Source organism: Trachypithecus francoisi, unplaced genomic scaffold (genome assembly GCF_009764315.1).
Source record: "Trachypithecus francoisi isolate TF-2019V2 unplaced genomic scaffold, Tfra_2.0 Lachesis_group13, whole genome shotgun sequence".
Taxonomy (NCBI): domain Eukaryota; kingdom Metazoa; phylum Chordata; class Mammalia; order Primates; family Cercopithecidae; genus Trachypithecus; species Trachypithecus francoisi.
In genome coordinates this window covers 63,282,981-63,296,820 of record NW_022681458.1, presented here as the reverse complement: position 1 = coordinate 63,296,820, position 13,840 = coordinate 63,282,981, and the positions used below count along the sequence as shown (strand labels likewise).

Genomic DNA, 13,840 nt, shown 5'->3' with positions numbered 1-13,840 from the left:
GCCTTTACATAAGGCATTAGCCAAGAAAATAAGAGAATCAAAAAGAAGAGAAAACAACTCCAATATTAAAAGTTCCTTGTATTTTATTGTATAAGAAAACCTATACAGAACCACTGAGCAAGAAACAAAGCAGTGCATAACAGAGACTCTTCAAACAGTATCCTGGATGACAGGATGAAAGACTTATAATTTTAAACAATTTGATTTTTTATTAAACCTATTAGGGATGTAGAACAGGCCTGTTACTAGTAGTTTTATTGCCTTAGCAAAAGGCAGTTTTATGATTTTATTTGGTGACTTCATTTGCATCACATGAAATAGACTTATACCTTAATTCCTTTCTGTTCTAGCATACAAGCATTAGAAGACAGGACTCAAGTGTCTGCTGGCTATAAAAATACCGGAGAAACTCATCTATAGCATGCAGAATACGTATTCAGGTATTTATTATTTTAAGTAAACCATAAAACCATTGATAATTTTACATATTAATGATGATCACTTAACTTTGCATTTAATCTGCAATATGTAATTCATGTTACCTTTCCCTTCACTTGAACTCACAAAATATCTGTAAAGGTAATGAATGTGAATACAGTTAAAATACCCTTACTCACTAGTATGTTGAAATATTTTCAAATGTTTTCCCTTCAAGCCATGGTATTATTAGCCATAAAAAGGATAGTAAATGAAATTCAAACGTGCTGAAACTTGAAAGGCATAGTTTAAAAAATTACGTGTAGTGCTGGCAGCTATTAATTGTCTAAACTCAACTATCTGCATTACAATAAATTCTTTGTTCAGAATCAGAGAAACTAATATTTCAGGGTTTTATGTTATGTGCCATTGAGTCAGAAAATAAAAAATTCCATTTCATTATCTATGACAAAGTAAGCCAAGGCTTACTTTTCTTTATTCGGTCACTGTTATTCTGCATATACTCAAGTTCACCATACTTGAAACTAACAGAATTACAGAATTCTAATGAGCAAAATCAAACAAAGCCCTCCTTCTTATATGAATAAAAGTGTTTTTCAGCTCTTCCTGAAATCCAGTAGGACATTCAAACATTTTTCTATTTCTCTCTTTCTTTATTATTATTATTTTTTTAAGAAACAAGGTTTGAACTGTTGCTGTGCTGTATGATGATTGAGTAAAGCATGCTTGTCATGTTTGCTTCAATCTGAGTTTCTCATTAATTTTAACATGCATCACGTGACTAAGCACAGAATAAATCCCTAAGTTCCTAATCTATAGAATTAGTTTTATTTCAGGAATTTGTGATGTGATACATTACGTCTATAATTATTATCACAGATATTGTGTGCTCACTGGTTGGAACAGGAATGATTGTTCCACAATAGTATATCTACGCTGATGAGTTATGGTGGCTCAAACAGATAAATCAAAATTTCTTTTGTGAGGAAGGCAGGGGAAACCTGACTGCTCTGCCTACTTTCTGTACATTGTCTCTATTGCTTCTTTAATTTGGATAGCTGTTAGAGAATTCCTATGTTGAGAATAAAGATTGATAGATGAAGGAAACATAATAAACATAATTGGATATGAATTCTTTGGAAAATTAAAGTGTTTATATTTCAAATTAAATTAAAATTAGTATTTTAAATATGATCATGGTACTTAAGTATTGCTGAACGCAGGTGACAAATATAGCTATTTAGTAATAATAAGTAATTTAAGAGGTGGAGGGAGATAAAATTTATCTCTCATTGTAGCATTCTTTCTCTTGTCCTTTGTTACAAAATTAAAGTTTATTCTAAATCGTATTAAGAATAATTACTATTAGGATGACACAGAACTCCATTGTTGAATGATTGCCTCTAAGGTCTTTTGTTCCTACCCTTCATTTTCAGAATTTGTTAATATTTGTCGAGTCTTATATGAGAAGACTTAGGTCCATGTTAGTATATAGGTAAGATATTAAGGAGTATGCTAATTTACTGTTATTTTAATTTTAAAAGACAAAATTAAAGAGTTACTTTAGAAACATAAACATCATAATAAAAATCGAATGCTTATTAAGCTATATTCATTTTAAAGATGAAATTCAGTGAAACTAATAGGAAAGCTTGATATCTTGTTATTTACATATAATCTGAAATACAAATTGCCATATTGACTAAATTCTAAAAATATCCCACCTTTTTTTTAATTTTAAAGATTCTGAAATCAGAATACAGTTTTAAAATCTACATGTAAACACAATGTGATAGTTTCCCTTTTTTTCCCCAGGCCAATGCTAAATTATTGCTGCATTTTACACTTGATGTCATCTCAAAAACTGAGAAAAATAAGGTGTCTCCAAAAGTGGAAAGATCTTTATATGCTTATTCTGCAAATGTCTAGGTGAATCCTGCGCACAAAGAGCACAATTGGTCCCTTGAAGCCAGTGAGAATTAAAGCACTTATGTAGAGGAATATTAATAATGAAAATATTTTTTAAAGAGATGAATTTAATATATTAAGATTGAAACGGCAAACAGATTATAGAGTTAGTTGCCAATTGGGAGAAGCTGGTTTTTGTTGTTTGTTTTGCCTATTCTAAGTCGAAGTAAATAAACATGAGTTTGGATGCAAAGGGGTTACAATTTCAAAAATAACTTAGAATGGGAGCAGAGAGGAGATTTGCCCTTACCAATTTGTCTGCGTGGTCATCTGATATAGTCTCCACGTTTACATTGTACTTTTGCATATATGGTTTATCTGCTAAAAGAGAGTCCATTCCACTGAAACACTTTGTGGAGGAGGCATGAGGGTAAATAGAAGTACAAATAATTAGGTAGCCAAGAAGAGATTTAATTGTATTTCATGTTACACAGCATGATTGACTCGTGATGATTCCACAGTTCAGATAACAAAATATTTACATGTGTTACAAAGATGAGATTTCTACACAGAGGTTATTTCTCCAGCAGTCTCCAAGATAATGAATTCAAATATAGTGGACCTGTTTGGAAGTTTATTAGATCCATATAATTTGGAAAATATGAAAGCACTCAGATCAATTCTAATAATTACTGAGGCACTAAAACATTACATTTTAAGTTAAGGTGAGTGCTGCAAAGGTCTCAGCCACTCCTGATTTGTTTGTAGCTACACACCTGTACTCTCCTTCATCACTCTTTACTAAGCTTGTTATAAACAGGTTGTGGAACCCTGTGCCACTTTCCTCAACACTGAACCTTCTTCCTTGGACCAATTTCCCATCTTTGTACCAGTAAACCGTGGGTCTTGGAGAGCCACGAACTAAGCACTGAAAATATGCTGCTGTACCTATTGGTGCATAACAGTCAGAAATACCTTTGATAAACCTGGGAGGCCCTTCCACCACCTGAAATTCAAAAAAACTTTCTGTGTAATTGCTCTTTAAGACCAATTCTTCTGTCAAACTGCTTAAAGTCACTTTGCTTTTCTTTGCTATCATAGCAAATATTTCGGAATCTCCCAAGGTGAGGAATCCCCGACAGATAGCCTCTCCTACACAATTCACAGCTCTGCACCTGTATGTTGCACTATCAGAAAGACAGACATTTCTAATTTTAAGAGTGTGACTTCCCTTCTCCTCGCTAATCACATATTTAATGTTATCTGGCTCAATACACATATATTCTTTATACCACTTAACTTTGGGAGTAGGGATGCCTATGACTGAACATTTGAACACAGCATCTGAATTTTCTGGAATTTTAAAATCACAAATAGGCATTATAAAGCGAGGAGGCATTTCAAATACTTCTAAATCAATTTTTAGTTCTTTGTCTTCTCCCTCCCTTGAATCTATATTTGGATCTACAAAATTAAATGGAAGAACATCTAGACTCACAATCATACTTTTATGGTCAGGAGTAAATTCAGGAACTGTCACTATTTTCACCTGCTTCTCAAATTCTTTAACGTCTTTTTCACTTAATTCAACTTCCAGGACAATTTCTTGAGGAGAAGGTGTTCTTGATGATGTGGTGTTTTCCAAATCAAACTCCATGACATGCTGATGTGTTACTGGAGGTGGGAGTGCCACCACTCTTTCTTCTTGGGACATTATGTCTACATTTGCAAAGCTCTTTGCTTCCCCTATGATGTTTACAGCATGACACATGTACTCTCCCCCTTCTCCTTTTTGAATGTTTGCAATTTCCAGTGAACACACATTACCCACCCTTTCCATTTTGATTCTTTCATCTGGCTCTAGTAAAGATTTATTTCGATACCACTTCACACTAGGAACTGGAAGACCTTCAACTTCAACAATGAAGCCTAGTGTTGTGTTTTCATACACCTTCCTTTTGGTCAGAGGTTCAATAAAAGATGGAGGCATTTCATTGTCTTTTGGCTCAATGGCTTCATTGGGTGTGCCAAATGAATCGGAACGCCATATTTCGTCAGCTGAACCTCTCTCTTCTGTAGCTGTGTAGAAATGCTCATTTGGTGTACTGTCTTCCCTTTCTATTTTTGATGGATATGTTTTAAAAGTACCAGTGGGGTTTGGTCCTCCAGTAGGAATAGAATATCTCTCTAGTGTCTCCCCTGGGGGTGTGGAGTATCTCTCTAGAGTCTCTCCTGGGGGTGTGGAGTATCTCTCTAGAGTCTCTCCTGGGGGTGTGGAGTATCTCTCTAGAGTCTCTCCTGGGGGTGTGGAGTATCTCTCTAGTGTCTCCCCTGGAGGTGTGGAGTATCTTTCTCCTATCTCACCTTCGGAAGGTGTTGAATATCCTTCAGCAACTTCCCCTAAAGGTGTGGAATATCTTTCAACTGTCTCACCTCCTGAATATATTGAGGATTGTTTAGTTACATCTGAAGGATTAAAATATAAGTCAGGGGACTTTGGAGATTCAAAATATTCAACAGACGATGGTGGGGTATAAAACTGATCTAACTCAGATATTTCTTCACTAGTGGTACTTCCCACACCAACGGAAATGTCAGACTCAGGAGAAAATGGACGACCTAGTGATTCCTGTTTCTGGTTGTAGTATTCGTACACAGTGTTGAAAGTTACTTCTTCCACCTCCATTGAAGTGATTGATTCACTCTGGACAAGCTTTGCCTGGTCTCTGGTGTCTTTAGTTTCAGGAACCTCACGCTTTCCAGCAGCAAGTAAATATTGTGTTAGGGAGGTCTCAGATTCCACTACCTCAGTGGTATGTGCCTCATCTAATTTAGGAATATTTTGAGAAAAACTAGTTTCTATCATTTCTCCTAAAGTGGAGAAAGAAGTTTCATTTTGAACTTGGACTTCTTCATAACATTTTTCTTCTCCAGAGGCATCAATGTTTGTAATTATTTGTATACCTGGATTCTGTTTTTCTTCAGTCATCAAGAATGGGAAGCACTGACTCAGGGAGAGCTGTCTATGGAGTATGTCAGCCTCCTGAATATCACCTTTGTGGTCTTCCAAAGTGGCATCTGTATATGCCTGTGCCCCACCATCCTGCTTTGGAAATGATGCCACCTCTGGTTCTAGAGTGCATTCTTCTTCCATTTCACCAACCTCTAAAGGCTTTTCCTCACTTACTGCTTTTTTCAAATGTGAGATGAAACTTCTGTCTCCATTTTCTAGAGAACTATTTTTCTCAGAAAGATCAGTTTCTTCTATATCTGCAGATGAGGTTGGAAATAGGGCACATGATTCACTATAGATTTCTTCAGAAAAGGATTTAAGAGAAAGATCAGTTTTTAAAATGTCTAAGTTTTGTTCCTGTACATGTCGGACTTCTTTTTCTAAAGAAATGGAATTTTCATCAATACTACTTTTCTCCACTATAGTTCTATATGAAAGCTCCTGATTGGAAGAAATTTCTTGACTGGCAAATACATTATTTTGCACATTTTTAGAGATACTCTGTGTATCAGGTTGTAATGTTTCAGGGCTAGGAATTTTTTCTTTATAATGTATTTCCTGCTGTTCCCTAGTTTCTTGCCCTTGAAACTCCATAGCTGGATCTCCTATATGAGAATACATTTGTTTTAGATCAAACACAATGTTCTCAGTGTCAGCTGTTTCGGAAGCAGGATGTTGGATTTTAAAATAAGCTTCTTCTGGTTGACTACTATCTAATTCTTGGAATTTCACATCTGTGTGTTTTATTTGAGTGTGAAACTGCTTTAAGTCAAATGTAATAGGTGATTCATGTTCAACTCTTTTAGAAATTGCAGGTTTATCTATAAGACTTATTTTTTCCTGTTGTTCCCTTTCTTGTGCTTCAGATTCCTTATGAGTTTGAGAGGAAAGCAGCTTTAAATTTATTGCAATGTTAGATGAATTTGATTCAGTATCTGGAGACATTTTCTCTGCCTGACACATATTTGCATTTAGATTACTTGATCTTGATTCTCTTTGCTTTAATGAAAAGGCTTTGTCATCAATCTTCTTTTGAGGAGGATTAACAAATGATGTTCTGGTAGGTCTTTTTTCTAGAACTCTTTTTTCTACATGTAATTTTTCAAATTCAATAATTCTATGCTTCACCTTTTTCCCCGGGTAGTGTATCTCTTCACCAAGGGATTCTTCATATGCAACGGCAGATGAATCTTTTGTATTGTAACTGTCAGAAATTCTCTCAGAGTGAATATTTGGTAAATAGTCACTTTGGGCATATTCTTGTACATTTTCCTTTTCTGATCTACCAAGTTTTCCAAAATTGTTTCCTACATCTTTCTTAATAGTGATATCACTGAAATCATCAACAAATGGATAAACAGTACCCTCTGCTTGGTGCAGCTTTGATTTTTCACTTACATGTTTCTCTTTCCCTTCAGCCTGACATTGTATGAATTCAGCCCTGATGGGCTTGTTGGTTTTTATGGTTCTTGAAGCACCACGCACAAATCTGGGAATTTTTTCTCTAGAAGGTATGCAACGCACCTGGTCTTTCTGGTCTATCTGCTTAATGGTCTCAAGGCTTTGAAAATAGTCCCTTACTGAATATTCTTTTACATTTGTCCAGGGAGTAAAAGGACCAGCTGGATAATCATAAAAATGTGCCCTTACAGATTCTCCCTGGACTTGCACTTGCTGATCTCTGGAATATTTTCCATAAATTTCACCAATATTTTCGAATTGACTATTCTCCCTATAAGTGACAGGCTCCACTGTTAGATCTGAAACACTTTCAGCTGTCCCTGAATTGTTTTCAGCAAGACATTTATATTTTCCAGAATCTTGAGAATTAACATCTTTAATATATAATCGGTGGCTACCATTAACTTCTTCAAACTGAAACTTCTGGTTCTGCTTTAAAAGGACTCCATTTTGAAACCATGTTACAACTGGCTGGGGCTCACCAGATATTAAACATTCAAGAATGATGGAATCCCCTTCTCTACACCTGGCATGCTTTGGCATTTCTTGTAACATTTTTGGTGGCTCATTAGTAACATCAGACAAAAATACAAATTTGTGTTTTGGTGACTGAGTAGCTTGATCTTGAGGCATTGCTTCAGGTTCTAGCTCTTCAGTTTGAAACATCTCTTTATCCTCTTCTGGGATAGGAGTAGCTGCTGTTACCTGGATTTCTACAGGAAAGGAAAGCAATTCTGTATCTCCAGAGGGAGGAACTGGTGGGTTAGTTTTTAACACATGAAGATTTGTTTGGCCCTCTTGACTCATAGATGGGTGGGTGCCTTTTGCTTGACCAAATACCAATGCTAGCTCTTCTTCCTCATCAAAGTAGTCATGGAACACTGGAACTTTATGTGCTTTGACATCATGTTTTTGTTTTGCTTTCACTTTAAGCATACCGGTTGTTTTTACTGTTCCATATTGGTTAAATAGCACACAATTAATAGAACCTTCATTCTGATGATGAACAGACAGAAGAGTTAATATTGAATAGTTTTCCAAAGAATGAATGATAAAGTTTTGATTACGTGGGATTGGCATGTCATTGTTATACCACGTCACGATAGGTTGAGGATATCCTTGAAAATGGCACACGAAATTACAACTGTCACCTTCATAAATTTCTTGAGATTCAATTTCTTGAAGAAATGAAGGTGGGCAACGTTGTGGGCGTTTTCGAAATGAATTTTCAAAAAATCTCATGTTTTCCTCTTTCTGTTCGGTTTTGGATTCATCGATTTGTGTAGAAGCAGAGAGTTGTAATTCTCTTACATCATCCTTTCTTATTCTTTCACTAGCTATTTCTTCACTTTCTTCAACATTTACAAGTGTACCAAAAGATTCGCTGGCATGTGGTGTAAAAGCTTGAGACACCTTTTCAGGAGTCTCACATACTTCCTCCTTCTCACATACATTAGTGATATATGTGGGTGACTCTCCAACTGTAGTACTGGCCATAATTTCTTCCAGCTGTCCTCTTGCTTGGGTATTTTCATTTACTAGAATTTCACCATATAAATGGTCTTTTGGTAGACTTTCTTTTACCAATGACTCTGGGCTCATTCTTGTTTCAGTCTGGAAAATTTCTTCATCAACAATAGTTTGAAAGCTTGTGGGAAGTTCCTCAGATTCTATATTTTGATCCATTTGATTAGAAAGGCCATGTGGATTTTGCACAATACTCTCAGCTGAATTATTTACCTTATAACTTTCAGCTAGATCAGACATAGATCTGATTTTCATGTCCTCTCTAGAGAACAGAATATCTTTATCACTAGCTTCTCTTCTCAAAGTTCTTGAGCTTATTTCAGAAGACGTATCTAAAAGAGATAATTTCTTTTTCTCCATTAACATTTTTCTAGCCTCCCTTAAACGTTGCAACTTCACTTGGGTCTCCCTGTCCAGAAAACTTTCACCTACATTAAGCCATCCTCTTATGTCAGATTTACTTTCTAAATATTCTTCATCATACATGTAATCTGTTTTCTTGGCAGAACTCATTGTCTTAAAATGTATAGTTCTCACCATTCCCTTTTGCTCCATATCTTGTTTTTTGTTAAAGGGAGAGCCAGTAAACCTCAGGTCAACCTTTATCCTGTCTTCTCCCCTTTCAACTAAAGCCTCCACGTTTTCATGTGTCTGTTCTGCTCTTTTCAGAAATTCTAAATATTTCTCATCTTGTCCTTTTTGGATAACAAGCAATGATGCAGTTGATTCAGCAGACCCTTCACTATTAATTGCTAGTAACCTATAACTTCCAGAATCTCTCTCTTGGACCCTTTTAATCTCTAAGCTGGAAGAGTGATGGTGTAAATCACTCTCAGCTTTTATAATCCGACGAAGACCTGTTGGAATGGGCCGACTGTTATGAAACCAAGTCATTTCTGGAGATGGACAGGCAATTAATCTACATGTAAAAACAACTGGTTCACCCTCTAAAACATATTTAAACGTAAGTTTTTGGGTAAAAGAAGGCTTAAAATATTCAGGCCAGGAGCTTGTAGATGATATTCTACTTGCATATCTTTTAGCAGCCATGGAGCTGTGGTCTAGGTCTTCAGAATCTGAAAAGGCATCACGAGTATCCCTTTCTGAATGTTCAGATTCCCCCTCGGAGAATAATTCTGGAAAAAAAAAATAAAACCTTTTACTATTTTCCATAGAATTTGAAAAAGTTGAAAGTAAATAAAATTGCAAAATAGGAAATGAAATAAATTGCATGCTACAGATCTCACAAATCCATAGAAAAATTCACTCACCATATTTGTTCGAATAAACGCAACACCATGCTCTGTTTAAAAGATTCTGACACGAAAATCGTTCGTTGTCTGGTCTTTTCTTCAAACTGTTGAAATTTCTTCTTGAACAAGCAAAAATGCATTTCAAAATAACATGTTCCTGTGCATATTTGTTTTGGGAGCAGGAAAACTTTGTTCTTTTGATGGCTAAGTGGAAAATCTTACCTGACTTGCAGAGAGTGGAATAAACGCCCTTTCTGATTCTTTTGATTGTAGATTAAATTATTATATTTTTGAGAATTAACTATTTAAAGAGTATATGCAAGAACTATAACCATAAATAATTAGCTAAAATAAAATGAGAAGGCGTTTATTCGAACTAATACAGCCATAAAATCACAATGTTATGCAAAGAAAAGCAGGCAATAAGGATCACATAAGGCAGCTATCTGCAAGCCAGTGTAAGAGACATATCAATGTTAAAATGATGTGTGTGCATGAAGTGTAAACCAGATGGGAATGTAATGTTTTCACACAACCTCAGTAAAGTAGCATTTCAATCAAAATTCATTCATGACATTGCATTCTGAGAATGACAGCTAGGTTATTGTCTATTGTTCAATGTAATTCACTGTGATTTTGAAAACAAACTTCTACTTCATGATTTCATGCATTAAGATGACAACTTTTCCTAATACACACTTTTGGAAATGACTGCAAACATAAAGTTGAATATGGCTGATAAATTTTAAATACAAAATTTTAAATTAACTTATGATAAATTACTGTGAAATGCATGTAACCATCAACATTCTAAACCAAGCATGCGACATAGTAATATATACTCTAAGAGATATATTTGTACATCTATGTCATTTTTTTCTCAATAATACTAAGAGAAAGAAGGCAACTCAAGGATCCTATTAATCCCTTAGAATTTCTACTTAAATCTCACATCCATTATGACAATACCTTTCATTTCCATCTCAATCTCTTGTTCAATCCTCTCATGCAAAATTGATTCAGGGGCTAAAACAGAAAAACATATAAAGAGATTTTAGTTATTAATTGCATGTACTTTATGCATTAATTCATGACTTATATGATTAAAATTTTCTTTTTATTATAATAACAGAAAACTGCATTCCCCAAATATACCAAAAAGTCCATGCCAAACAAACTATTGAGCTGATAAAACACATGGCAATGTTGACAGAAAGATTTAAAACATTTTTATTTTAGGTTCTTCATGAAATTTCCACTTTTAGTTCTATAATTCCCCATGCCTTTACATGCATTCAGAAAGCAATCTACAAACTGAAGGAATATTATTTTCTAAAAAAATGTCCTATTGACTAAACACTTGCTAAGAGATGAAATCACATTTAGAAAGAACATGCATTTTCTAAACTGCTACTTTAGCAGAGGGCTATTCTCAGTTTTTCCTGCTAGTAAATACTCCTTTGATTTGAACCACCTTTCAAACTTTAAACTACACAAAGCCCAATTACATATTAAGGAACAAAAACTTATCAAAACTGTTTTTATTACACAAGGAGTATGCACAGTTTTTAGACACAATCATCTCTGGGGCAGCTGAAAGGCTGGGACTCTCGTGTCACTCTCAGTCTTCAGTCCACGTGGTATCCTGTCAGTAGACTTGATTCCCTTGTTCTCAGTTTCTTATGGTTTTTGGCATGAAGTTAATGACAAACTTGATGTTTTCTTTGACGATTCTCTGTTTACTTCACGGGTTGTTTTAATTTGTGAATCTTTGAGTGTTTTAATACTTTTAGTTTCTGAACCCAGAGTAATTTTTGTAAGTGCTCTGGCTTGCGATTCTTTTGCTGAGTAAGAATAAAGTTAGGGAAAGGCATAAATTAGCTGTGTTTGTAAGATTAAAAAACATGCTGAATGTGGAGAAGATGGAATGTCATTAGGATGAGAAGGAAAGGCAGCATGTTAGTCATCAAACTAATATACGATATGTCTATGTTTACTATGCACATAAGAACTGTATTCAAACAGACTTTCAGGGGTTTGACATTCCCGCTTGATCTTGGTGGATAACTCTGTAGCCTATATGAACTTATTAGGCCAAAATAAAAAAGGAACATATAAAGACTGGCCTATGTCAAATAATTAGACAACTGTGCCTGATCTTTCACTCTTCAAACACCTAAAAATATCTTATCTTTCAATTTTCTTAGGTACAAGTAAGGCAGTTGGATGTTCAATAAAATTATTTTGCTTCTAGAACACTTTAATAATATTATCCATTGGAACTCAATGAACTGGAGCTCCTAGGACAAAAGAGCCAAGCACAAATCAATTCTGGGAATATGACAGTCAAACACTGCACTATAGCACTAGATTCTTTAGAAACTGAGTTAAGAGATCTGATCTACATTTCTCCCACCTTCACAAGACAGCCAACTCCCAACTACATTTCTGAAAAAATTGTCACGCTGTCACCTACAGGACTTGCAGACAACACCTCCAAATAAATAGTCACTCTGTGTGATTACTGTGCTAGCCAGCAGCTGCAGTGAAATTGAGGGTCAACTCTCTGGCTGTTGGAATTTTCTATCTAATTTACATAACTAAACCTCAGTTCTTGAGACATTGCCTTTGTAGGCTGTGGTGACAGAATGAGATAGAGCTATAGAACAAAATCTCATTAAGAAAGAATAAGACCTCCTTTTGGAGCAGGTGTTGCAGAAAAATTATATGAATCAATGAACCATATTCTCTGTACTGGGTAGGAAGAAAGGCCACTGTTTCAAAATTCTGTGCAGAGATGGCTGTGCACCTCCATAGCACTGCACTGCCCCCTTTTCATCCTTAACACCACTATGGCCAGGATCAGGGAGGCACTTGAGGCCAGAGCTTTCCACAGACCCCTGAAGATGTCTGAACTTCTCCCACCACCTTCCTTACTTGAGACTCAGTGGAGCTGTTTTGCCTACAGGCACACAACACAGGCTTATAGCACCTGAAAAATATTTTTCTCATTTCATTAATATCCAAAAGGAAAGACTATGGATAAGAGGAAGAAGTTACCACTTGCCCAGACAAGTTTATTCCTGCTCTTCCAGACATAATGGAGAATCAAGCCCAATAATGACAAAAATTGTGATCTTGCCATGAGAAAATTCTACAATTCCAGGAGGATTTTAAGCCTGTAAAAGCAGCATCATTTATGGAGTAATATCTAGAGACTTCTAATTTTGGTCCAGAGAGAGCCTTGTTATTTTCAGCACCCAATTTTCTATTTTTCTTTTTTGGAGATGGAGTCTAGCTCTGTTGCCCAGGCTGGAGTGCAGTGACCCTATTTTGGCTCATTGCAACCACTGCCCCCTGGGTTCAAGCAATTCTCCTGCCTCAGCCTCCTGAGTAGTTGGGATTACAGGAATGCACCAACATGCCTGGCTAATTTTTGTATTTTTAGTAGAGATGGGGTTTCACCATATTAGCCTGAGTGGTCTCGAACTCCTGACCTCAAGTGATCTGTCTGCCTCGGCCTCCCAAAGTGCTGGGATTACAAGCATGAGCCACTGTACTTGGTCCCAATTTTCTATTTTCATGGCCCCTTTGTAAACAACTAGAACCTCCAGATGTGAAAATGAAGAGGAGATAAGAATTGTTGAACCTCTTACTTTAAAACAATTAAACTGAAATTTACCACAGTATCCGGCACAATAATAAATACCCAATAAATACTTCTCAGACTACAACATTTTAATTTTGCTACACTTTCTTGGTGGCGCATTGGTAAATATTAGAAAATGCAGCATATAGGAAATAAGCCTTTGCTTCCCGAATCTACGTTTAAAAATTAAACTTTCTGAATCTAGACTGGCAAGTTAAATTTTCAGGATAATCATGGTCATTGACTTGGCTGACTTTCAGAAGTCATTTATGAATATAGTGCTAGTTTAGATATATTCTAATTAATATATTCATTGATTGAATTTGCATGGCAGAAAAGCTGCATAAAGCGATGAGGATGAAATGAAGCAAGTCACAGCTAAAAATCAATTAACCACCTTCTACACTTAGTACTGCTGATGTTGTCCTCTCTCCACAGTCATTGTGTACAATGCAGCTGTATAGTCCTTGGTCTACCAGCTGAACATTACATATGGTAAGAAACTGAATATTTCCATTTTGTGATTGCTTCAGTCTCTCGGATTCCTCTATCTTTGCACCTTCATGAGTCCAGGTTACATCAATGAAAGAA

General features: G+C 35.8%; 2 protein-coding genes across 2 annotated transcripts in view; both read right to left on the bottom strand.

Annotated features, from left to right (window-relative positions):
* The window catches only part of LOC117094789 (titin-like), a 273,144-nt gene that overhangs the window by 207,521 nt on the left and 51,783 nt on the right, over positions 1 to 13,840 (bottom strand). The window contains 1 exon segment of the mRNA XM_033230996.1: positions 10,570 to 10,626. Coding sequence (XP_033086887.1) covers positions 10,570 to 10,626 — 57 coding nt within the window.
* On the bottom strand, positions 1,104 to 10,539 carry LOC117094790 (muscle M-line assembly protein unc-89-like). Its single transcript, XM_033230997.1, has 2 exons — positions 9,619 to 10,539; positions 1,104 to 9,483 (listed from the first exon to the last, which is right to left on the bottom strand). Exon 2 carries the CDS (start codon positions 9,395 to 9,397, stop codon positions 3,062 to 3,064), a length of 6,336 nt encoding a protein of 2,111 aa, XP_033086888.1. The 5' UTR covers positions 9,398 to 9,483; positions 9,619 to 10,539; the 3' UTR covers positions 1,104 to 3,061.

What these genes read in the sequence shown, in the direction of transcription:
- LOC117094790 (XM_033230997.1), bottom strand. Translation starts at nt 9,397, where the DNA reads ATGGCTGCTAAAAGATATGCAAGTAGAATATCATCTACAAGCTCCTGG.